We start from the raw sequence: 22,454 nt of genomic DNA on the forward strand, positions 1-22,454 counted from the left end.
CCCCCACTCTTCTCTGTGGCCTTTTTTAACTACAATTTCATTGAGCTTACATTTAATTTGCTATTAATATTTAATCATTTACAATTGAATTAAAACGCATTGGCCGCGGCAGCTCTCACAAAATGAAACTTTTCTCTTGCCACCTGCCCCACATACACCTCTGACACTGCCCCCCGAAAAACACGGACACCCTCGGACACCCTCGGACACTGCCCTAAAGCCCCCAGGGGGGTCGGGCGCTTGCGGTTGGCATGTTGTAAATAAATTAGCTCCATTTATTATTGAAACGAAAATGCGTTAATATTAATTATAAACTATTCTCCATTCGCATTCTCTCGTTTCAGTTGCGGCGCCCAAGCGGAAATTAACTTCTGGGTGAGTGGAGGTTGCAGCAATAATTGCGTGGAATGTGTTATGGCTCGACTACGTGGCACCCAGTAATTGGATCCCAGCTGTAACATGAATTCAAAGGGGTTTCTCGGCCAGAAATCATCTCGCTGCGCTGCGCTGCGCTGCGCTGCGCTTAGCGCGTGCCTCAATTATGGCCAAGGCAACATACCACTTGAATGCATTGCGGAGCAGCAACAAAGTTGCAGCCCGGCGAAATGTCAAGGGAAGAAGCTCAGGTGGAAACCCGGGCGGAAACTCTGGCCAAGTGTTTAACCCAGTTTACAATTTGTGGGCCTGCACAACTCCCCAGCTTCCCGTTCTCCAGCTCTCTGATGCAGCTTTAGGTCCTTCCTTTGTTGCCATTGTTGTCGATGGCGGCCGCTTGTTTGTTGCCTGTTTGTTGGGTCGTTAGTTGTTTGCTGCTCTTGCACTTGCCGCACGTAATTGTTGCAGTGCCGGTCGGGAGTCGTGAAAAAGTTATTAAAATGAAAACGGCAAGAGCACATCGATTATGCTGCATGCAGCAACAGCAGCGGCACAGCGGCAGAAGGGCTTCGCACAATTGCCACACACTTGGGCCACACACAAGAAACTTTTATTTTGGCACACCCGATCCGTGGGAAGGGTGGAAAAAACTTTAAATTGACATCGAATGGCACAACCAAAATCTTCTGCTGCCCCGCCAAGAATATCCACAGAAATCCGCAACAAAAGTGAAAAGTTCTTCGGCAGTGTGTGAGGAAAGTTTTATTTTCTTTAGCTTTTCCTTCCCCTTCCTTAGTTTCTTTTCTTCTCAGAGATGATAAGCCAGTCGGGCCAGCCCTGCACACAGTGCCCCACCGCCTATTCATGCTGTCTGTCTGTCACGCACGCTTTTCGATTAAGCGCAGCCTCTAAAACAGAGCCCCGAGATCGAGCAAATGACTTTGTTCGTGTCCTGGACCACATGGCAACAGTAAGACCACAGCAGCAACAGCGCCTGTCTCTGTGTGTGTGTGTGTTATTCGAGTTTAACAACTGAATTGTTGACTGACATTTAAATTTTCCAGCACAATTTGCATTTCTTTCGTTCAACTCCTGGACGTTCTCCGTTCTCGTTTGGCCTGTCACTTGTCGGGGGCTTTGTGTGTGTTTGTGTGGAATTTATGCAAATAATAAGCATTTCCTTTTCGGGGTGTCTCCATTACTTGCTTGCCACGTCTAATTTTGACTAACTTTTGAGGGCAAACAGCCCCGTCCACCGAAGACCGAAGACCGAAGAACCACCGCCCCCTAAGACCGTGTTCGTGTCTGAGTTGGCAAACAAATTTCAATTGCAAGTTGGGGGGGAAATGTTCATTCCTTTGATGTAATTTACTGTGGCACTTGGCCTGCACTTTGACGTCGCTATTTGGCCACATGTTCGTTCTGCGGCTCCCCCTTCGTTGCAATTAAATATGAAAACTATTTCTCGTTGTCCGCCAAATGGAAGGAAACTTGGCTTGCAAATCCATGAAAATCCATTTGGTTGGGGGCCTTATCTGCAATCCGCTGCTGACAGCGCAGCCAAAACGACTGTGACTGTGGCCGAAATGCAATTTGCATGCCAAGAAATAATTTTATGGCTCCTTGATTCCCACTCGCACTTCCACTGGCAGCCCGATAGAGAATTTCGCATTCATTGAAAATGTCTTTGGCAGCCGGCGAACCGAACCGCAATTGTTGCTGACAGCGGAGGTTTTTATCTGTGGCCAAGCACTTCTTTCTGCTGCCACCTTGTGCCTTCTCCCCCCGTTCCGACTTTCCCATCCCCTCCCTCAACAAGTGTCGTGTTAATAATACTCGACATTTCTGCAGCGTAATTGCGCGTGGAACATCTTGGGGCCAAGCGGCGTATGCGCCATCTCATTGTCAATTTTGGGGGGTGCCAGGCAGGAAAGGAAGAGCAGGACATGCTACACTGAGAGAATGAACGTTGCTAAATAATTTTAAGCTATTAAATTGAATTCTCTTTAATACAAAATATGAAATTCAAGGAAACATTTTCCATGTAAGGAGCTTTGCGAATGGGAAACCGAATAGCGGATAGAAGCAATTGCATTGTCAATGGAGTTCCAAGAAGAGACACAAGACACTCGGAGTAAAATCCTCTGAAATATTTGATAAACAAATTTAAATGAAAAGGAGTAATTGTTTTCCAGGAAAATTCTGATATGAAAGACAATAAGCCATCCATTCTCCGAGAAATAAATTATGCCATTCTGTTGTCAGGATCATAAATGAAAGCTAAGAAATTTCGAATTAATACAAAATCATACTAGAAATTTCTTTTTGCGAATTTGGGCAGACTGTAGTGCGGAAAAGAGGGGTGAAGAAGGAGAACGAATGTCTAAAGACGAAGCTTGGGGAGAGTGGAGAGTGTGGGTGGTGTCCATGGCCTCTTGTGGCTTTGACAGCCGCCAACTGACACTTGAGGGCGCCGCCCGTTAACGTCGTTTACCATATTTACGCTTTAAACGTTATTTATTTGCCGCACTGCCACTGTCCTTCCCCCTCACCCCCCACACTGCTGTCAGTTGTGTGCCACTCAAGTTTGATATTGTCAAAAAGGGTGGCAGGTCCAAAGTGTTGAACGCTGGCAGTAGCAGCAGCAGCAGAACCACCAATCCATCCCACAGAAGCAGCTCCTAAATGGGTTATGGCTGAGAGTGTGGAGATTTGTTTGGTGGAGATTTCGTTGGGCTTTGGCTAAGTCCGGAATGCCACACTAAGTGGCTTTTTATCAAATGTACTTTCGAGCCTGCCACCCTGGATATATGTACGTGGATTTGTGGTTTGGCTTTTGTGTCATCGCGGGATTTTGGGGGGGGAACGAAGAACTCGAATGGGTGGAAAGGCAGGGAAAAGGTCAGCGAAACACTCGGGAACAGAGTGCCTAAAATAACAATGATTAAATGTAATTTTGGGGAATATCCATTCACTCCTCTTGACCCTGGAAAGCTCTCTAGTCTAATTACAATTGGGTTCTGCTGTCTGCCGCAAAAGGAGGCAGGGGTTACGCGGATGGGGGATGGTTAATGTCTGGCTCTTTTGATTGTGTTGCAGGCCGAAGGCACGAAGAACAATGACACCCACACTGACAATATCAACAGTCAAAACACACAAAAAAATTACAACAAAACCAGCTGCATGGAGTTCCAAGAAAAGTAACAAGAAAATGGGATGCCCTGTATTTATAGAAGAATCTTTAGGCACGACCAATGCAAAGATCTAGCTTTTTTTAATGGATCTATATCTCTAAGGTCAAATAGTTGCTGTACACAACATACCCTTCATGCTCTACAAATAAAATATATAAGAGAAACACTCAACAACACCAAAAGTAAAGTTGCTTGCAAGTTTTGACTGGTGTGCGTTTGCTGCTCTCACGTTTGCTGTCTTTCCAACTTGTCACAAATGAAGAGCACGCTGGCGGGTATCTATCTGTCTCTCTCTCTCTCTTTCGCTCACTGCTCTGCTGGTTGCCACCACCACAGTGAAGGCTGTGCGTGGTGGCAGTGCGAATGTCGCTGCCGCGGCCACTGATGTTGCTGCCGTGCAGTGTCAACAGCAGCAGCAGCACCACCATCACCACTTGATTCCTGCACAAACAAGGACCCGACCCGACCCGATCCGACCTACCCTCCTGCCTCCCTCGCTCGCTGTATGTCGGGCGTAATTACACGCCATGTCTGTTCCATTCAGCCACCACACCCACCGTACGTACCGCTGTCCCACCCGGCACCTCCCCTCTGGCTGTTTGATGTGCGTGTTTTATTTCGAGTGCCATTTGTTTTAATTAAAATTATTTAAAGCGCTTTCAGCTTCAAGTGCTACCATGCCCCACAACGCGACAATTCAGCAATTTTCAGGGTCCGTGTGCATGAACGTGAAATTTTGATAAAAACAATATGATAGACAGGACATGCATTAAACGCAATGTTTTCGGCCACTTACACGATGTGGCGGATCGAATTTTAATTGAATTAGCCCGCATCGCATGGAAGTTGCAAAAATGCAATTCCGGCCATTAAATTGTTGCAACAAAAAGAGAGAAAATTCAAACCAAACAAGAGAGCTTAATGATAATTTCATTTTTAAAGCCTAACACAAATAAGTGTTGATGAATAGAGCGTGGATTTAAATGGAATACAGATGGAATTTCAGGCACAGAAGTTGACTATGGAGCAACTTGTGTAGATAGAATATTTACACACTTAAAAGAGTTGTAGGGTTAAGAAAATGTGAGAATACTCCAGTCCGCAGAGATACATATGTTTTATTTAAACCCCACAAATAAAGTAAAACAAAAATATTTATTGCTGAATTCCCATTTGCCTGCTGCCTGCCGCCTCCAGCTGTAGTTTATTGTTCACCCGAATTCACATTTTTGCTGATTTGTTTGCCAATGAATCGTCTTTTTATTTGTATATTCTTTTTGTGGTAAACACAGGCACAGGCACAGAGAGAGATTGGGGAGTGAGGCACTGAACAACGGTGCGGATTTCTTGGCCATTTTGTGTGTGTGCTTTTGTTGTAACTGTTGCCTCTGTGCGTTTGTTTGTGCGCACAAATGAGAAAAACCAACGTGCAACCATAAAACATATACATAGACGCACCCACACACACACAGACACACTCATACACTGTCATACTCATGTTTGCACAATAAAATTTCAACAATATACGCGACAGCGTCTCCTCTTCTCGTCGGTTCTTTGTACTTGAGTAAATTGGATCTGTGCACAGGGCCGAAGCAGGGCCGAAATGGGCATAGCCGTGGGTGGGATGTTAAAATTAAATAAATATTTGCCTTAAAGCTTAGCGCCGGTGCAGGAGGAGAGGAGTAACCAGACACCCACACGGGCACAGCCCCCAACGGTATTTAAAGCAGCCAACCGCAAGAGGAGACACCGAGTGGAAATGGCGGCTGAAACCGAAACCCAAGGCGAAACAAAAGTCTCAAGCCTTCTCTCTTGCATAGAGAGGTCTTTGAGAAAGTATTTCGAGAGTGACAGAACAACGGGCAGGGGAAGTGCGAGTAAAAGGTTCATACAATTCTTTTGAATGGGAAAAAGGTTGAATCATCTGGGGGTTCTGTTCTCTGAGGCCGCCTGTACAGCTGTCTGGAGACAATAGCTGGATATTTTTAGCACTGCGATTCTAGCTATAAAAACCCCAAATCCGCTCATCATTTCCCCATTCACTGGGAACGTTTTCAAAATGAAAGTCTACATCTTCCTAGTGCTGATTTCTCTGACTGCGCTCTGCCAGGCGGCGGGCCGTGGGCCTAGCCATAGTGTCACATGGGGCTCACGCTCCTTCCGGGACATGCATCTTCGGCGTGAGATCGTCACGCAAAAGTCCTCGCTTTGGCGCGTTGTCACAAGCGATTATGTCTTCAATCAGAATGTGAGTTGTCCAACAGTCTTGGCATCTGCCCAGAGATTAATTGTGATTAATATTTAAAAGCAGAAACTGGCACGAACCATTACCCAAATCGTGATCACCGACCAGGTGCGCGATGGGCAGGGCGGCTATGCCTATTTGACGGCAGGTGGCCCACAGTCCACCTACGCGAAGATCCACTTCAAGAGTCAGCGGAACAAGGGCTTCAGCTTCATCGTGGATATCTATGGCCTTTAATCCGGCATTGAGCGCTTACTCTTAATTATACACGTATCGTAGCTGCACTCTCATTGTTTTGACTGTTTGTTTATGGCCTGTGAATATTTACCCAATATTTATACTGCACTGCCGATGGGTTTGTTTAGACAGTTGCTGCATGCATATGCATTCGTAGGACTCGTATTTCATGTCGGTTTATCCTACATTTATTATGTGCATACAACATTTGAATATACAATTTACAAGAGTCAAATGAACTGCAACTAATTTGTAGGCAGCCAGTGATACAGACACAGGTGCAGAGACGAGTGCAAAAACATTTAATAAATATTGTTTGAAAGGGGATATCCACTTTAAAGCAAATCACTTGAACGTATGACTGCTGTGAGTGTTGTTTCAGTTGTTTAATGCCATGTAGAACATGCTGATAACATACAATATTCAATTGGATTAGATAATTAGAACCATAGATGCCAAGTGTAATGCTCATAGATACCTCCCCGTGGGAAATTGCCACAAAGTATACCATCTATCAATAGCTCTAAAAATGAAACAGAAAACTGTTTTGGAATTAAATTGCTTGCCACAGAAACTGCCACAATACAGAACTGTAAACTGTTGAACTATGAATTATTAATCGACTCGCAACCATTATAGACCCCCCTTCAAACAGTGTTTTGTGGCCAAGGTCGATGCAGGCCGAGCGAACTTTAAAGGTTGTACTCATTCGATTCGATTCGACTCGAATGGGAATGACTAAGGTTATGGGCTGTTGCTGGGCCTGGCTATTGCTCGTAATTACACTTGCCATTCAGGTACTAACGAGGCGACTGCAATTTCGGTTTGCCCCACAGTGGGGCGGAAAATATAACGAGTATCCCTATGTAAGAAGCGGTGTGGCGGTGTGGCAGGTGGCAGTGTGCTTTTGACATTTACCAAATGTCAGGCACTTAGACTCGCCCCACACACGCCTGACCTTACCATTTTGCCAGTGTTCTCTGTGGCTACCCTCAGTGAAAGTCAAATAAATCCAATCAATGTGTAGCACACACACACCACAACACCACACACATTTTGTATCGTTATATACACATACACACACTCTTACATATGCAAATTAGCTGGGTTATAAAATGTAATGTATTGAATGGATGGAACCCTGTGTAAGACCAGAAGCTGTAGCTGTAGCTGTAGCTGGAGCATCCCTTCGTATCCATTGATGCGTGTTGCAATACACGGAGCCAGTGGATGCTTCTAGGGCAGCCATCAATCGTTACGAATTAAAATTTTATTGTGCCATATTCCCCAAACGACCCAAACGAAGAGGAGAGATGCCGCAACCCATAGATGTGCCATTTGCTTGATTCTTTTATGGATGCAATGGCTTTTGAGGTGGAATCTTAAATGTAAATTGCCAGCAAGCTTCAAAGGGATCAAAACAACAAATGCGAGTACATATGAATGTATGTGGGTTAACAGGTGCTCAGTATTTGACATTCCCTTCTGATTTCGATGTGCTACCTGTGATGTAGAATGCAGTTGTGGCAGCTCTGATTGACGTGCATTTTGCATAAGAGAGAGGGAGAGCAGAGAGCTGGCAGAAGGATAGCTCTGCTGGTGAACCTCAAACGCCAGCAAGTGGGAGAGCACATTGCACCACCTCCTTTAGTCCTGCGTCTTCAGCCAGGTATCCCTTTTGCAGCTGGAGCTGCCTTTAGGGAGCTGGCTGGAGCCATATATTATGCAGGTTGTTTGTTATTGTTCGATAAAGTGTAAATTATGGGAAAGTTGCCAGGCAGCCCAGTGCCAGTCCCAGTCGCTGTCCCTTTTGGGTACCTTATGCCACTATTCCTTGAATCCTTGGCCCTTTGCCATATAATTTCTGATATCTCTGTCCGTCTGTCTGTCTGTCTGTGTGTAACATTTGCTTTACGTTACGTTAGGCGCTTGCTCAGTGAGTCGGAATTGAAGAGCATTTCTAATTAAACACAACCTATTTACATGTTTAGAGATGACAGAATCTATGTTTAGGGCTTTGGCTCAATTAATTTGCTGCCATGGGTCATTTGTATGTGCAATTGATTGGAAACAGTAGTTAGCCATCTCGGTGTCTGCCATTGCTTCAACTGAAGGCAACACAAACCTTCTGGCAACCTTTTCTTCTCCTTTTTTTCAGTCTTTGTTCACTTGAGGGTCTCCGGCGAGATTTGCATTTAACTGTGTCTGCCCCAGATCGGCCTGTGTTCTCCCTTCCTCCCTTTCCTGTCTTCTATTTACCCTCCTGCGTAATTTCCCCTTTCTAACAAAAAGAGCGACACAAAAGAGAGAGACGACGCGTCGCCTCGTTCATTTCACAGCCAATTTTGTGCGTTGTTTTTTTTCATTTCACTGCTCTTTCCCATTGGGTTTTGCCACCACCACCTCCGCCTTCTCCGCTTTCTTACCCAGTGTTTTTCTAGCCATGTCCTTGTCCTCAGTGGCCTTTTGTGCTGGCGCTCCTGCTGTTGCTGTGGCATCCAGCAAACGGCTTCCAGGTCCTGCAACTCGTATCATCCAGTCAGAGACTTTTGTTTTTCAATTGCCATTTGCCATATTTGCGGCAATTGTTTTCGTTTTTGCCGGGCAGTAAATGCAGTTGCCACAAGTGAATCTTGAATGCCACACAGAGGGTCTTATGTGGGATGGATGCATTCCACTGGGCAGACACCACAGATACATTCAGTCGGTATGGCGCGAAAAAGGTCCGGCTTGAGTTTGGCTCGTGCCACACGAACTTTAGCTACAGTTATGGCGCCACCATCGTTAGGGGTGTGAAAGCAGGAGAACAAGTTGAACCTTGTTATGTGCATTCACTCGTTGCACAGACACACACAAAGACACACTGTTGCAGCGAGCTAGTTTCGTTTCCTTGCCTCCATTTCTTATGCTTATCAAGTGAAGCTCTTTCCAACGTGCTAACAAACGAGCAAAAGCAACATTCAGCTCCAGGTCGATGGATGGGGTGGGCAGGGGCGTGGTGTATGCGTAGAAGGCAAGGAGTATGGCTGATTGCCTCAAGTTGTTTTTCCGGCATACAGTTTTCCACATTGTCGATGCTTAAACGGCTCTGCTTTGCGCTGCACTCACCGGATAACCGTTCGCATCTTTGTATTTTACACAGTTGATGAGCAATGGGGATATGTACATAAAGATACAATGTACAATACGGAAAATATCTGCAAAAGTTTCCAGCAATCCACTCTGCAGCTGGAACGTTGAGTTTAGGCTGGAATACGAAAAGAAATGTCTGATAATTTCTGATTCGAAATGCGTGGAGATATAAAGAAAGACTTACCAAGATTTCCTTGAAGAAATATTATTAGATATTTTGAAGAAGAATTTGTGGGATTTCTTCGTTAGATTGAACACAGAGAAGGGCATAATTTAATGTATGAAATGCAGAAATACAAAATGTATGTATCAGGACGTAGTTCAATTAACCGCCACCAAATTTACACAATTTCTCACTGCACCTCCTAAGCCCAAGGTGTTTTTCCGTCCACCTCGAGCCACTTAATGGAGCGCTTCATTGTGTGCCAGCAATTACGATACATGTAATTGGCGCCCTCATACATATGGATGAGTATCAGTGAAGAAAGCATAACACGTGCGTTTTGTTCCCTTTCTGAATGGTAAATAAGTGCCCAACCAACACTCAGAGTTGGTTTGGAGTTGGTCTCGGAGTTCCTGCATTTGGCTATAGAAGAGTTTATTCCAAAGAAAAAGATTGATTCTATTGTGGGATGATAGCATATGGTATTGTATTTACCATTAGCATAGTTTTATTTATTCCTCTAAATGTGTCGAAAGTCCAGAAATCAAAGCCTGCTTGGGGCCGTCACTAAGTGGGGTCGTTGCTAGTTGCATGCGCATCGAACTGTGTCTATGTCTGATCGGTATGCGCATATATTGCTATAATGAACAGGGTATATTCGAGTCCACATTGCGCTGCTTACGACAGCTTCTGCTTCTGCTTCTGCATGGACTGTGGCTGGGATTGGGGCTGAGACTGTGACTGGGACGCGGACTGGGACTGGGGCTGGGACTGGACAGGAGGAGGTCGCACATACGCCTGGATATAGAATTTGCCAAAGAGATACATAAAGACGATGCCCTGGAACATGGTCACATAGAGCAGGCTGTTGGGAACGGCACAGTTGGGGGAGAGGAAGCGCACGTAGAAGGAGTAGCTGAAGAGCAGCACAAACTGGACTATCTGCGTCAGGGTGATGTACTTCTTCCACCAGATGTTGCCCTTCACGCCGGGATACTCCGAGGACAGGAAGTAGTAGAAGTACATGACCGTGTGCACGAACGTGTTGAGCAGTCCGACGGAGTTGAAGTGGCCCCCGGTGCCGTAGATGCGGGTCACCACATAGCCACCAAAGGCCATAAACACGTGGTGATAGATGTGTAGGAAGCTGACCTGCTTGTAGCTCTTGCGCAGCACAAAGAACACGGTGTCCAGCAGATCCACCACCTTGTTGACAAGGTAAGCGGTGTGCACCACCCGCTCCAGCTGTCGGTGCTTATGGCCGGGCGGGAAACTCTCCATGCAGCGCAGATTGCAGATGCCCTCGATGAACAGGTAGTAGAAAACCTGAAAGCACAGGAAAGTCCAGTCAATCGACTGATCCGAGACACCTGCAGTGCTGGTACTCACAACGCCAAAGTAGATGCCATTGTAGACCACCTGGCCGAGATTGTAGAACATCAGCAGACGCTTCAGGTCGTACGGCTTTCGGTTTCGCATATATATCCTGCCCAGCTTGAGGACAAAGAGCAGGTAGACAGCCAGAATGATGATCATGGGCCATGGCGAACCGGCCAGGAGAATGGGTTCCGGATCTGTGAATGGGCAAACAATTAGTGAAGAAAAGTATTAGCACTCGAAGAGATCTCTCGCACCTCCTTGAGGTATATCGAAAATACCGAACGTCATGGCTATCGTTGATTGTCGGCCGAACGGTGCCTGGTGACTGTTCGAAGATACTGAAAGGCATTCGGAACTGAATTTCAAAAAGTTAATCAAATCAAATAATGTATTATTCAAATATTTGAACTACGCTCTCTGTCCTACATTTCACAGAGAGTTACAGAGAGAGAGAGAGAGAGACACACACAGAGAGCCACTGTTCAAAGAGAGGAATTCAGCTAGAGAACCCCGAAATAAAAAGAACCAGAACTAAAGCTAGAACCCCACTCAAAGTTTCAAACTCAAAGACGAGTGGAGAGAGCCCCACATGGGCTGTACTTTATTGTTAATTATTGCGATTTGCTCTTTGCTTTGATGTAGGTCTGGTAGTAAAAGTTCCCGAACATAATCATCATCGAGGCGGATACACCCAGCTGTAGGTACTGCAGGAAGCGGGGAAAGACGCAGCCCGGATTGAAGCACAGCATCAGGGCGGCCTGCAGGAACAGGATGACGAACTGCAGCAGCTGCAGCTTGGTGATGTACTGTTTCCACCACAGCTTGCCCTTGATCTGCGGATACAGGGCGGCCACAAAGTAGTAGCTGTACATCACGACATGCACGAAGGCATTGAGCAAACCCATCATGCTGTACTGTCCCCCAGTGCCATAGAAGCGGCAGATCAAGGGCGGACTCAGCACCATCAACGCATGATGGTACACATGGAGCACGGTGATCTGCTTGTAGCTCTTGCGCAGCACAAAGAACAAAGTGTCGGCCAGGTCCAACAACTTGTTGACAAAGTACGCGTAGACGATGAGATGCTCTTGGGCTTTATCCGGATGTTCCAGCGGCAGCATGGTCATGCAGCGCAGATTGTAGATTCGTCGCACAAACATGTAGTAGATGCCCTGGCAGAGTTCATACGTTAGATGCGTCTGAGCACTGGCCCTGAAGCACAACTTACCAAGCCGAAGAGGCCGGCATTCATGAGGATCTGGCAGAGGTTGTACACCAGCATCGCCCGCCGCACATTGTACGGCTTCCTGTTGGCCATAAAGTCGCGTCCCAGTTTGAGCACAAAGACCAGATATCCCAGCACGACTAGCAGACTCACGAGCGGGGAGCTGAAGATGGGCAGCTTCACCGGATCTACAGAGGATGGGCGGATCGGGTATGAGATGAATGGGGCTGCTGCCACTCTCCAGTGACAATCGAGAGAGTCCGTTCTAGTTTACCCGCTGGCGGAGTCCGCAAAATATCGAAGATAGTGCTGGAGTTCATGTTGCTGCCGTTGGCAAGAGCGGAACGCTACAAAGTACACACTGCTAACACCACCATCGATGTTTGCTTTTTATACCCCCCACAGTCATGCCACACAATGTATTCTGGCGGGTACCCAAAATGGGAGTGGGAGCTACACTGAACTACAGAGAGCTGATTACTAATTCCCCAAAGCTCCCATTAGCTCTCACACTTTCGATTAGACTTTCAAATTTGGGACAATTCTAATTCCGCATTAAAGGGGAGTACGCACGACTGTCTGTCGGTCCTACCTCTAGGTCAGGTCAGATGGTGTGCCTAAACTAAGGGAAGAAACCGGGAAGACAGGAAATATATGCTACGAGTTCTGCTCTGCGACAGAGCAGCGTATCAATGGCTGTGTGTGCGGCTGGCACTCTCGCTAATTTATTGAACCAAATCGATTGTGTTCTAATTATAAGTTTATGCTAATCACATTGATTTTGCCACTCTACCTGCACAACCTTGGATTTTGTAATCACTTTCTCCTCTTTTGTTTTGCCTTGCAGTTGATTTGAGGCTCGTGGAACTCGCTGCCCCAGACAATGGCGCCAGGCAACAAAAGTAACAACAATAGACACAAAAGCACAGCCAGTGCCAGGAGCAACTTCCGTTGCAGCTGCCTTTACGGAGCAAACACCAAAGTTGGCGGCAGAACTGACTCCGGATCGAACGAAGGACAACAGAAGCAGCAGCAGCAGCAGCAGCAGCATCGGAGGCAGCAACAAATCTAATTACGGAACAACAATAAGGTCAAAACTTGGATGTTGTCCAAGGGATGTTGATGTTGCTGATGATGATGATGATTTTGCTGCTGTTGGTGATGGTGATGGGAATGCCAACGCACACTCAAACGTTCCCCTTTGTGTTGCCTAACGGAAATGAGGCGCTACATGTCGCCCCCAGTCAGCCCAGACGTTGCTGCTGGCCAATCTGAATTGCTCGCGTCAGTGAGCGAGTAACAGGCGAAACTCCGATTACAAATTCTCCCAGCTGGAATCTGCTGGAATTTAATTAAAGCGCAAAAAAGCCGGAACACGAGTCGGAGTCCGAGAAAACGAGTCAAAGTAGGGCGATTGCCCAAGAGGCGTGGCGTGGCGGCGGGTGGTGGCCATAAATCCATGCCCCCATCCATGCTGCAGGCTGCTACTCCGCTGCAACGATTGAGCGGAGCAACGACACTGTCCAATTAGTTGCTGCAAGAGCCACGAGCGGCTATCATTTGGGCTCCATTGAACGTACTACCCGGTACACCGCTGCCTCACTGATGACTGCGGCCAAAAGACGTGCGGGCAGCAGCAGCAGCAGCAGCACCAGCAACGAGCAGCAGTCCCTTCAGCAGCAGCAGCAGCAACAGCCACAGCATCTGACCAGACAGGATGGGGACTCGCAGGCACAGGGACACCACGAGTACCAGCAGTTGCTGCAGCATCCCCACCACCACCACCACCACCACCATCAGCACTACGGTGTCGGAGGAGGAGGCGGCAATCACCCACAGCAATACCACCAGCAGCACTCACATCCCCAGCAGCAGCAGCAGCAGCATCCTCATCAGCACACGAATCCTCATCAGGCGACACTGCGCGATTGCTCTGTCAAATTGCCGCTGGATATCCTGTGAGTACGAGTAGAGCCAACAAATCATTTGGGGGTATCCCTCTTGCTGCTGCGGACACTGGGGTTCAATTCGTTTTTTTCGAATGCGATAAGAAGTGGAACGAACACCCACGCAGCAAGAGAAAAGGTCAAACTGTTCCTCGCCCAGGGGGGGATTAAGGCGTACGTGGGCGCTGGCCGCTGTGGCACGTCTGGCTGGTTTAATAAAATTTACATTTTAACAACGCCAAATGAAAATTGCATTAAGTTTAACGGGACAACATTTGCTCGATTCGATTTTCATGCCCCAGACGCTTTTTCCCAGAGAAAATGAATCAGAATATTATAAATATTTGCTCAAAGAGCTTAAGATGGAGGGAGGTAGGGAGGGAGGGAGGTAGCGAGACGGAATGTTAAATCCCCAGCGAAAGAGGGGACAAATGGAGAGCCGGAACACAGAAAAGAAAGAAAGAAAAAGGAAGAAAGAAAAGCAAAAGCAAGGAGACTTTTGCCAGTTTTGTCAGGATTAGTGGGCTCCGAGCCGGCGTTGCCTTTAAAGCTTAACGCTTTAAGCTAAAAGCCTGCCACAGAAAGAGTGTGACAGCAGTGGCAGGCAGGCAGCCACCAGCTGCAGCAGCAGAGAGAGAGAGGAAATGGGGGGTAGCCGCATTTATGCAGATCGCAGTCAAGTGGCAGGCGGCCCGAAGCCCTATGGGGCGTGAAACGAGGCCAGTCGCAGTCCCGACGTCGACGGCTGCTTGTTACTGCAGCTGCCTGCTCCTGCTGCTCCTTCGAGCGGTGCAAAAAACAACAGGGCATAAAGAAATGGCGGACTTAAAGCATGTCGACAAGTCGCCGAGAGGAGGCATGTGGCTGCGGGAGCGGGTACTGACATGAAATGGGGCACAGCGAGTGTGGAAAGAGATGGGCGGCCGTGTGGCAGAAGTCAGTTTGGTCTCGCTCTGAGGTTGCATCGTGCGCCACAAACGGTGCCGTCGAGTGAAGTGACTCGACTCGAGTCGACTCGACTCCTTGCGGCCCTGTGGCACAGTGTGTCGTTACTTTTAACGAGGTGTCGCATGCGAAACTCGAACAAGTGGTGAGAGTTGGGAGCGTGAGGAAACTGCCTGTTGCCACACATATCCCAGTCCCTGCCCCCAGCCCGCACCCCTTTCTGGTATATGAAAATGCACTTAGCTGCAGACTGACGGCACCAGCAGCTTCTTCTGTCACCTGCTAATGCCACTGCACCCTTGCCTTCTGTATCCTGTAGCCTGCACAGCTGCGGCATGCTGCAAATGAAGTCATCCATTAGGCAACGTTACGTATACGCCTAGTGCTCCTGCTCCTGCTCCGTGGGTTGCTCCTGCTGCCTGATGAGTTGCCAGTATGCTGCTCATAATAATGCTGGCAGTGTTTGTTGCGGTCTAAGCGGAAACGTTTATAATGGAATTCGCTTAAGCGCTGCCGGACGTGGACGAGGGCGAGAATGGGGACTGAGGACGAGTGCCAGAACACGGCAAAGTGTCGTCTTGCTAATTTCGCCACACCAAAAGGTGGGGCAGGGTTGTGTGAGGCATGTGTTTCGTGTTAGCTGTGCCCCGTCCCAGCGTTAATTACTCGGCAGCTATGGAATGGCAATCTAATAACCAGGCGACACAGAGCACGATAGGATAGCTGTAGGACTACCGCTTGGCTTGGATGGGCAACTAAATCACAAACTCACTTTCATTTCACTTACAGATGGCTGCCAAAGTCGGCGATGCGACCGGTGGGCCCGGATGCCTCGCACACGGACTGCATCCTGGTGGTGGGCGTCTCCCGTCCAAAGCTTGCCGTCGTCTTCCTCACGGTCATGCTGATCTCACTGTTCCTCACCTTCCACGTGCTGTACGACAGTGCCGTGTACAACATCCAGGCGGCCCAGGCCGTACACGAGAGGCATCGCCTCTCGCTGGCAGCCTCCGCCTCCGCCTCCGCATCAGCCCTTTCCGGATCTTCATCGGCCAGTGGCGCCTCCTCCTCCTCCTCCGCATTCGCTTCGTCATCCAACCATCTGCCTGCTTTCGTGAAGCCAGTGCCCAGCGCGAATCAGCTTAGCCATCCCATGGTATTTCCCTCCAGTCGGGTGCACTTTCCCAAAACCAGTCGCCGTCTGCCGCAGGTGAGTCCCAGATCTCTGCCCTTTGTGTGTGTCTCTTGCTAATTGCTGCCAAATGGCATTTGGATGTTCATTTGATTTCCTCTCACTTTCGCTTCCGGCTGGACCCAGGCCCTCATAATTGGTGTGCGAAAGTGCGGCACGAGGGCACTGCTGGAGATGCTCTATCTGCATCCGCGCATCCAAAAGGCCGGCGGCGAGGTGCACTTCTTCGATCGGGATGAGAACTACCTGAAGGGCCTGGAATGGTATCGCAAGAAGATGCCGCACTCCTTCCGCGGCCAGATAACCATCGAGAAGAGTCCCAGCTATTTTGTGTCGCCAGAGGTGAGTGCTCCCCTTTCTGCCCAAGGGATTGCCTTTGATCTCTAATTGCCAATTAGGTGTGTGCTGCATTGGATGTGGGCCCAACTGTCATCCTACCGTAATTATTAATTAACTGCCTGCCGGCTAGGTGGAACCGTTCACCTTTTTCCTGGCGCTGCTTCTGCTCCTCCTCCTCCTTGACGATGGGCGTCTGTCTGTCCATCCATCTATCAAATTAAAATGAAACGCTCGACCAGGTCCCGGCCAATTTCCGTGGACATGTTGGGGCTCCCCTGTGCGGAAATTCATTTGGCAAACGGCTTCATCTAATGCCCAAGTGGAATCGCTCTTTGGCCAACTTTTATTATAGTTTTTGTTGTTCCTGCTTCCTGCTGCTGTTGCTGCTGTTGCTGCTGCTGCTGCTGTGCCCGCAGAGTGTCACAAAATTGGGTTTGTCTGATGCAATTTCGCTGCGAGCCGGAAGTTGCATGTGTCACTTGCAGAGAGCACTCCAGTGTGGCACGGGGTGGCTCTAGCACTGACAGGGCAATATTTTATCCCGGGTTCCGTTTCAATTTTCCTGTTAACTGCCGTGTGCGTCCCGGCCCGGCCCGCCCCGTCCCGTCCCGTCTGTGTGTGTGACTGACTCTTCGTCGACTGATGCACCATTTCAATTTGTTATGCAGCAACAGCGGCAGCAGGTTGCACGTCGCTGGTGCCAAAGAGTGCGTTGGATAAATCTTCATTAAAGCTCTTATTAATATTTATTGAGAGCGGATGCATCTCGGGGCCGTGCACCGTGCACCGTCAGCTAATGCTCTTCTCGCTCTCTCTCTCCCTTGAAAACTCTGCGGAAATGTCAAATTAGCATCCGCCTCTCGTCAGTGGATGGATGCCTTGCTGCCGCTTCCTTCCCTAGCCATAAATAATATATTTCTCCGGGGTGTGCTTTGGCCTCAGCCAGGACCTGACTGCCCTCCTCCTCTTCCCCCCGGGAGCTGCAGCGCACGCATTTCCATGTGACATTTTTCGTCAAATGCATTTTGCCCACATTAAAGATTAAAGGGAATACACAACTCCCACTAGAGGACACCAGTAAATGGTTCATCAACGTGAATAATTCTGAAAGAGCGACAACAACTTGTGAAACTTGTTGCACGTCCCGTGGTGGGGGGAGAGGCTTTTATTGAAATTGATTAAGTTTATTTTCTCGGCTCGTTTCGCCCATTTGGGAGGCTATTTATACTCAACGCTCAACGTGGCAGATTCAAGGACTTTAAGGGAGGGTGACGCTGGCTGCCAGGCCTGTCGTTGGGGCATGCCTTCCTGCCTTCCTGCCTGCCTGCCTCTTTCATTGTATGGCAATATTTTCCAGCTTAATTAAATTGTTCACAGCACACTGGTTGCGGAAGTGCAGCAGCAGGGGTGTGCCCAGCCTGCTACACTATGCAGCAAATTAAAGGTTCCATTGAGGAGAAGTATCGACCGGAAGTTATCAAATAAATAACTTTAAATAACTGGGAAAAGTGTGAAAACTGTTGTAAATATTCAGACAGATTGCTTTTTAGTTGGTTCAGAGCAGCTTCCTTCTCTGCGTCTCTCGTTTGGGATAAACCACCTCCCCGTTTAATTAGTTCCGTTCATTGAGCTTGCCCTCTAATTGAATTTATGTCAAAAATTTCAACCATTTACATTGCAGGTGCCGGAGCGAGTGCGGGCCATGAATGCGAGCATCAAGCTGCTGCTGATTGTGCGGGAGCCGGTGACCAGAGCCATCTCGGACTACACCCAGCTGCGCAGTCATGCGGCAACTGCCATCCTGCCGCTGGCCGAGCGGGAGAGCTCCGGCAGTGGCGCATCCGCATCCGCATCCGCGGCTGCCGCCCAGCCGCCCAAGATGCCGTCACACTCGCTGCTGTATGCCAAGCTGCAGGCGGCTCATGGCTATGACAATGCCCTGGTCGGTGGCAGTGGCGCGGGCGCCAAGGAGACGAAAACAAAGTTAAGCGTCGCGGGCAGGCGGCAGGCCGGCGCTGGAGCGGCAGCTGGCGGAACGATGACCACGACAACACCATCGCCGCTGGCAAGTGCCGCCCAAATGGCAGCCAAGTGAGTGACATAAACCCAGTCTGAGTCTCAGTCGCAGACGCATTCCCACACCCAGTCCCATTCTTGTACCCATCTCGGGGCTCCTTGGCATGCAAATGAAATGCAAACTGCAAATGAAAGTTGCCCAAACTGCGACGACGCTTGTCCTTGGCTCAGTCGCTTTTGCCATGGAAAGTTGCTTCTTGTGGAGACAGGGCCAGGGGCAGGGGCGTAGCAGGGAAAAATGAACTGTAGACTGAGGCAGGACCGAGGCTGCTCATTTGCAGCTGTAGCCGATTCAATTTGCAATCCTTCTTTTTCGCTTTTGGCCGTGAGAAAAGTATAAAGCTCTCCTTTTCCCCTTCCCCACTTCTTTGGCACTTTGCAGGTCCTTTGAGGAGCTGGCCATATTTCCCAATGGCACCGTTAACGAGGCTTATCGACCGCTCAGCATATCCATGTACCATGTCCATCTGCACCGCTGGCTGGAGGTCTTTCCGCGCGAACAGCTGCTGGTGGTCAACGGGGATCGCCTCATCGAGGATCCAGTCTCACAGCTGAGGCGCATCGAGGCGTTCTTAGGTGAGTAATCGTCACATTCTCTGTGGTATTCCATTTGCAAGCTCTTCTCTTTTCCAGGCATTGAGCACCGTGTGAAGAGCGAACACTTCTACTTCAACGAGACAAAGGGATTCTACTGCCTGCGCTACGACAACGGAGATCGCTGCCTGCGCGAGACCAAGGGCCGAAAGCATCCACATGTGGATCCCGTGGTGGTCTCCCGGCTGCGCAGATTCTTTGCCGAATACAATCAACGCTTCTACGAGCTGGTTGGCGAGGATCTCGGCTGGCCCGAGGAGTAGGCGCCGCAGAAATCCTAAATGAGAAACATGGACTGTGGGACACACACAACCACCAGTGTGTGCAGTGCGAAGTGCAACGTCAACAGCAACATCCCAGCAAATAAATCTGCCCGCCAGTGGTCAATCCTATGAGCTCCTGGTGCAGCAATTTTAATTGCACGCAGCAGAGGCGGCAACGGCAACGGCAACGCCAGCAGGAAGAGCAGCAGAAAAGAAGGGAATGCATGGCACAGTTTACCCGTGGTATATTTTGTGAAGTTTCACGAAAAAATGTCTGCCTGGTCGGGTAGAAGTGGGGGGTGCAGCCCTCCCAGCCAACCCAGCCAGCAGCTCTGACAGTTCAATTATGCGCGCGTATTGAAAAACTGCATTCCCATTTCCCGCAGCCCACCAGTTTCCATTCCGCCCTGTCCACCCATGCCCCTCCCCCACGCATGCAAATTTGCCTTCGCATCAGAGAAAGGAAATGAGAGAAAGAACAAGAAGGGGAAAAAACACTGAACTGTACGCATTCCGATGTGCAGCAGGCCATGAAAATGTGAATGGTGGCAGAACTCGGTCTCCACAGAAGCACATACATATCTGTGGCCCACACATATATGGTCCACACACTATATAGCGAAATAAAAGCAATATCTACATGATGTTCGAAGGTTACACACAGTTTTGTACGGTATTTATGTGTGTTTACCTTTCTCCCTCTCTGTCTCTCTCTCTCTCAGCCAGATGAGTGTGTGCACGAGTGTCTGAGAGCATAAAAATTAATTAAGCAACTAAATGTGATTTTATAGCATATAAGCATAGAACAAATTGAAAATGATTGCAACCGAAAGAGAAGAAAAATAGAGAGAGAGAGAGCGAGGGAGGGAGAGAGACAGAGAGTAATGAAAATCTCGCATGAGAGAGTGAGGTGGGAGCTACATGGGCCCCCACTATGAGGAAATTAAAAATGTATTTAGACTAACAGTCGGCTGAATTAAATGTGTGCAAATGGAAACAACCACAAAACTAAAACATATCATCCAAATAGAGTGCATAAATATGTATGCGATGCTCCATCAATGCAGCACAACATATACACACATATGTACATACATATGTACATATGTATTTACATAATTGAACTAATGCCATTTTTACATCATGTTATATATCGGTGGCTAAACCAACCATGAAATCGAAACATATCAGCTGCAATCGTCAGCGCAAAAATATACACAACAAACCAAAAAGAAAATCTATATACAGATACAGATATATTATTATTATATACAAACATATCTTAGCGTGTAAGCATCAAATTAATTGTAAATGATTTTGATTTGGAACTAGTCTTTAGCGTGCGATGTGTCATGGAATCGTCTTAGACAGAACTTTTAGCAGAATACAAACAAACAAACATACAAAAAAACATATCTTAGATTAATGATGCACTGCCTAAACCAAAGAGAACAACAAAAAAACAAGCCTAGAGTTATCTTAATAGATGAGTAAACTGCACCCACATAGTGCGTAAGTTTATTACGGATAGTTTTTTAATGCATTTTTAGCCAGATTATTTTGTATTCCTAAAGAGCGAACTCTACCTATAGATAATCCTAAAATATACACAAACAAACAAACATACATATCAGCGGTTTAGCTAATGTTTAAACATTTCGTATGCATATCAAAACTCAGTGTGAACTACTTAGGATAACACTCTACATGGTAATCCAATTTCCTTTTATATCCCAGATATACATACATACTTACATAAACGCAGACATACTCGTATGAATAGAGGTACCTCCCCCCCTTTGGTTCGTGTGCCAGTGTTAAGGGATCTTCAGCACAGAACTCGACTAGCGCTTAAAAGCAGTACTTAACAGAACAGGAAATAGACTATGAGATTTATAAGCCTTGTTTATACAGACATTTCCTTATACACGATATGTAATTGTACCGTACTATCCCCCCCATGCTGATCTCTCAATGACAAAGGAACCACGAATGGAATGAAACTAACCAAGCAATATCAATTCAAAAGCAAGACTGAAGGTCCTCCGCAGAATGTTTTACTCTTATTTGTTTGTTACAAAATGATTTATACTCGATTCTGGAAAATACAACCAAGCAAAAACCAAAATATTATAGCAAAGACAACGAACATTTCTAATTTGTTTATATTTTTATACAGAGAAGAAAGAAACGCATGAAGAGAACCTTAACCAGAAACCGAATGGAAATCTCAACCATTTCCATTTTCAAAGTATATTAATTATAGCAAACAAATTATATATATACATATATATAATATATACGAGTATAACTTAAGAGCGATTTGTAGTTGCATTTTGTCCTCGAACTTAAACTTGAACTACGCCAATTGCATACCAAATACATATCAAAAGTATAACTCAACTCTAGATCCTCCATTGATATTGATATATTGATATTATTGATGTATTGTCTACTTAAATTGAACGTGCAAAACTCAAAAACTATAATGTACCTTAAAAATCAACTCTATTTCTTTAACTTTAACTTTAACTCTAACTATAACTCAAAACTCTTTGCAACTTATTCAAACTTTCAATGTACATAAATACAAAAAGTATTAAGCAAAACAAAAACCAAAAACCAAAAACAAAACAACAACACAAAAAGAATCACCGAAAGGAAAACCAAACAAGACCGTAAATCAATTCAACAAAACTGTAAGAAAACCAACAAAACACATTTTAAGCTATGGAACATTTTACCGCATGCAATAAATAAATGTAATTCAAAGAAATTGGAAGACTTTTAAGTATTCGGCGGGATATAGTTGGGCGGCCGCATCCTGACAGTTGAAACTTGCAACTTTTTAGCCTTCCAATTGACAAATTTACATGTAACGGCAACTGAAGACTTTTATATTCTACAATGTACATGACAAGCTTACGAGAATTGACGGGCAGCAACAAGCTTTCATGTAACAGACTTGAACAATGGGCCCAACTAAATACATTTGACTCCAAAGTATACACCGCTGCCGCTCAAGTGCGCGTTCGACCAGAATCTTAATCAAACTATTGGGTTCACATATCGTTATTCATTCTTCGAAAGTACATATATACCCGCCACATTTACGTTTATTGGGTATGAAAAGCTTTCACTGGCA

General features: G+C 47.1%; 4 protein-coding genes and 1 long non-coding RNA gene across 6 annotated transcripts in view; 3 read left to right on the forward strand and 2 right to left on the reverse strand.

Annotated features, from left to right (window-relative positions):
• Positions 1 to 22,081, forward strand: part of LOC117892466 — a 36,500-nt gene extending 14,419 nt beyond the window's left edge. Inside the window, exons 2-8 of the mRNA XM_034798718.1 lie at positions 345 to 375; positions 12,802 to 13,912; positions 15,635 to 16,055; positions 16,164 to 16,379; positions 18,058 to 18,467; positions 18,835 to 19,028; positions 19,086 to 22,081. Coding sequence (XP_034654609.1) covers positions 13,560 to 13,912; positions 15,635 to 16,055; positions 16,164 to 16,379; positions 18,058 to 18,467; positions 18,835 to 19,028; positions 19,086 to 19,309 — 1,818 coding nt within the window. The 5' untranslated portion in view covers positions 345 to 375; positions 12,802 to 13,559 and the 3' untranslated portion in view covers positions 19,310 to 22,081. The remainder of the gene's footprint in view (positions 1 to 344; positions 376 to 12,801; positions 13,913 to 15,634; positions 16,056 to 16,163; positions 16,380 to 18,057; positions 18,468 to 18,834; positions 19,029 to 19,085) is intronic.
• LOC117892473 lies at positions 5 to 21,912 on the forward strand. Its single transcript, XR_004648726.1, has 3 exons — positions 5 to 15; positions 1,668 to 1,672; positions 19,366 to 21,912. It is a non-coding gene; the product is annotated as an uncharacterized LOC117892473 (long non-coding RNA).
• LOC117892470 (probable salivary secreted peptide) lies at positions 5,597 to 6,289 on the forward strand. 2 transcript variants are annotated; one of them, XM_034798723.1, is made up of 2 exons: positions 5,597 to 5,820; positions 5,881 to 6,289. In XM_034798723.1, exons 1-2 carry the CDS (start codon positions 5,632 to 5,634, stop codon positions 6,052 to 6,054), a joined length of 363 nt encoding a protein of 120 aa, XP_034654614.1. In that variant the 5' UTR covers positions 5,597 to 5,631; the 3' UTR covers positions 6,055 to 6,289. The 2 variants fall into 2 exon arrangements, with proteins under 2 accessions (XP_034654614.1, XP_034654615.1); XM_034798724.1 differs by having other exon boundaries at positions 5,599 to 5,820; positions 5,884 to 6,289.
• Positions 9,810 to 11,093, reverse strand: LOC117892468 (elongation of very long chain fatty acids protein F). The gene is made up of 3 exons (XM_034798721.1): positions 10,984 to 11,093; positions 10,739 to 10,923; positions 9,810 to 10,675 (listed from the first exon to the last, which is right to left on the reverse strand). The coding sequence occupies exons 1-3, from the start codon at positions 11,015 to 11,017 to the stop codon at positions 10,028 to 10,030; spliced, it is 867 nt and encodes a 288-aa protein (XP_034654612.1). The 5' UTR covers positions 11,018 to 11,093; the 3' UTR covers positions 9,810 to 10,027.
• LOC117892469 (elongation of very long chain fatty acids protein F) lies at positions 11,301 to 12,313 on the reverse strand. Its single transcript, XM_034798722.1, has 3 exons — positions 12,229 to 12,313; positions 11,958 to 12,142; positions 11,301 to 11,901 (listed from the first exon to the last, which is right to left on the reverse strand). The coding sequence occupies exons 1-3, from the start codon at positions 12,272 to 12,274 to the stop codon at positions 11,341 to 11,343; spliced, it is 792 nt and encodes a 263-aa protein (XP_034654613.1). The 5' UTR covers positions 12,275 to 12,313; the 3' UTR covers positions 11,301 to 11,340.
• Positions 22,082 to 22,454: the final 373 nt, after the last annotated feature.

The sequence above is a fragment of the Drosophila subobscura genome, chromosome E (genome assembly GCF_008121235.1).
Source record: "Drosophila subobscura isolate 14011-0131.10 chromosome E, UCBerk_Dsub_1.0, whole genome shotgun sequence".
Lineage (NCBI taxonomy): Eukaryota > Metazoa > Arthropoda > Insecta > Diptera > Drosophilidae > Drosophila > Drosophila subobscura.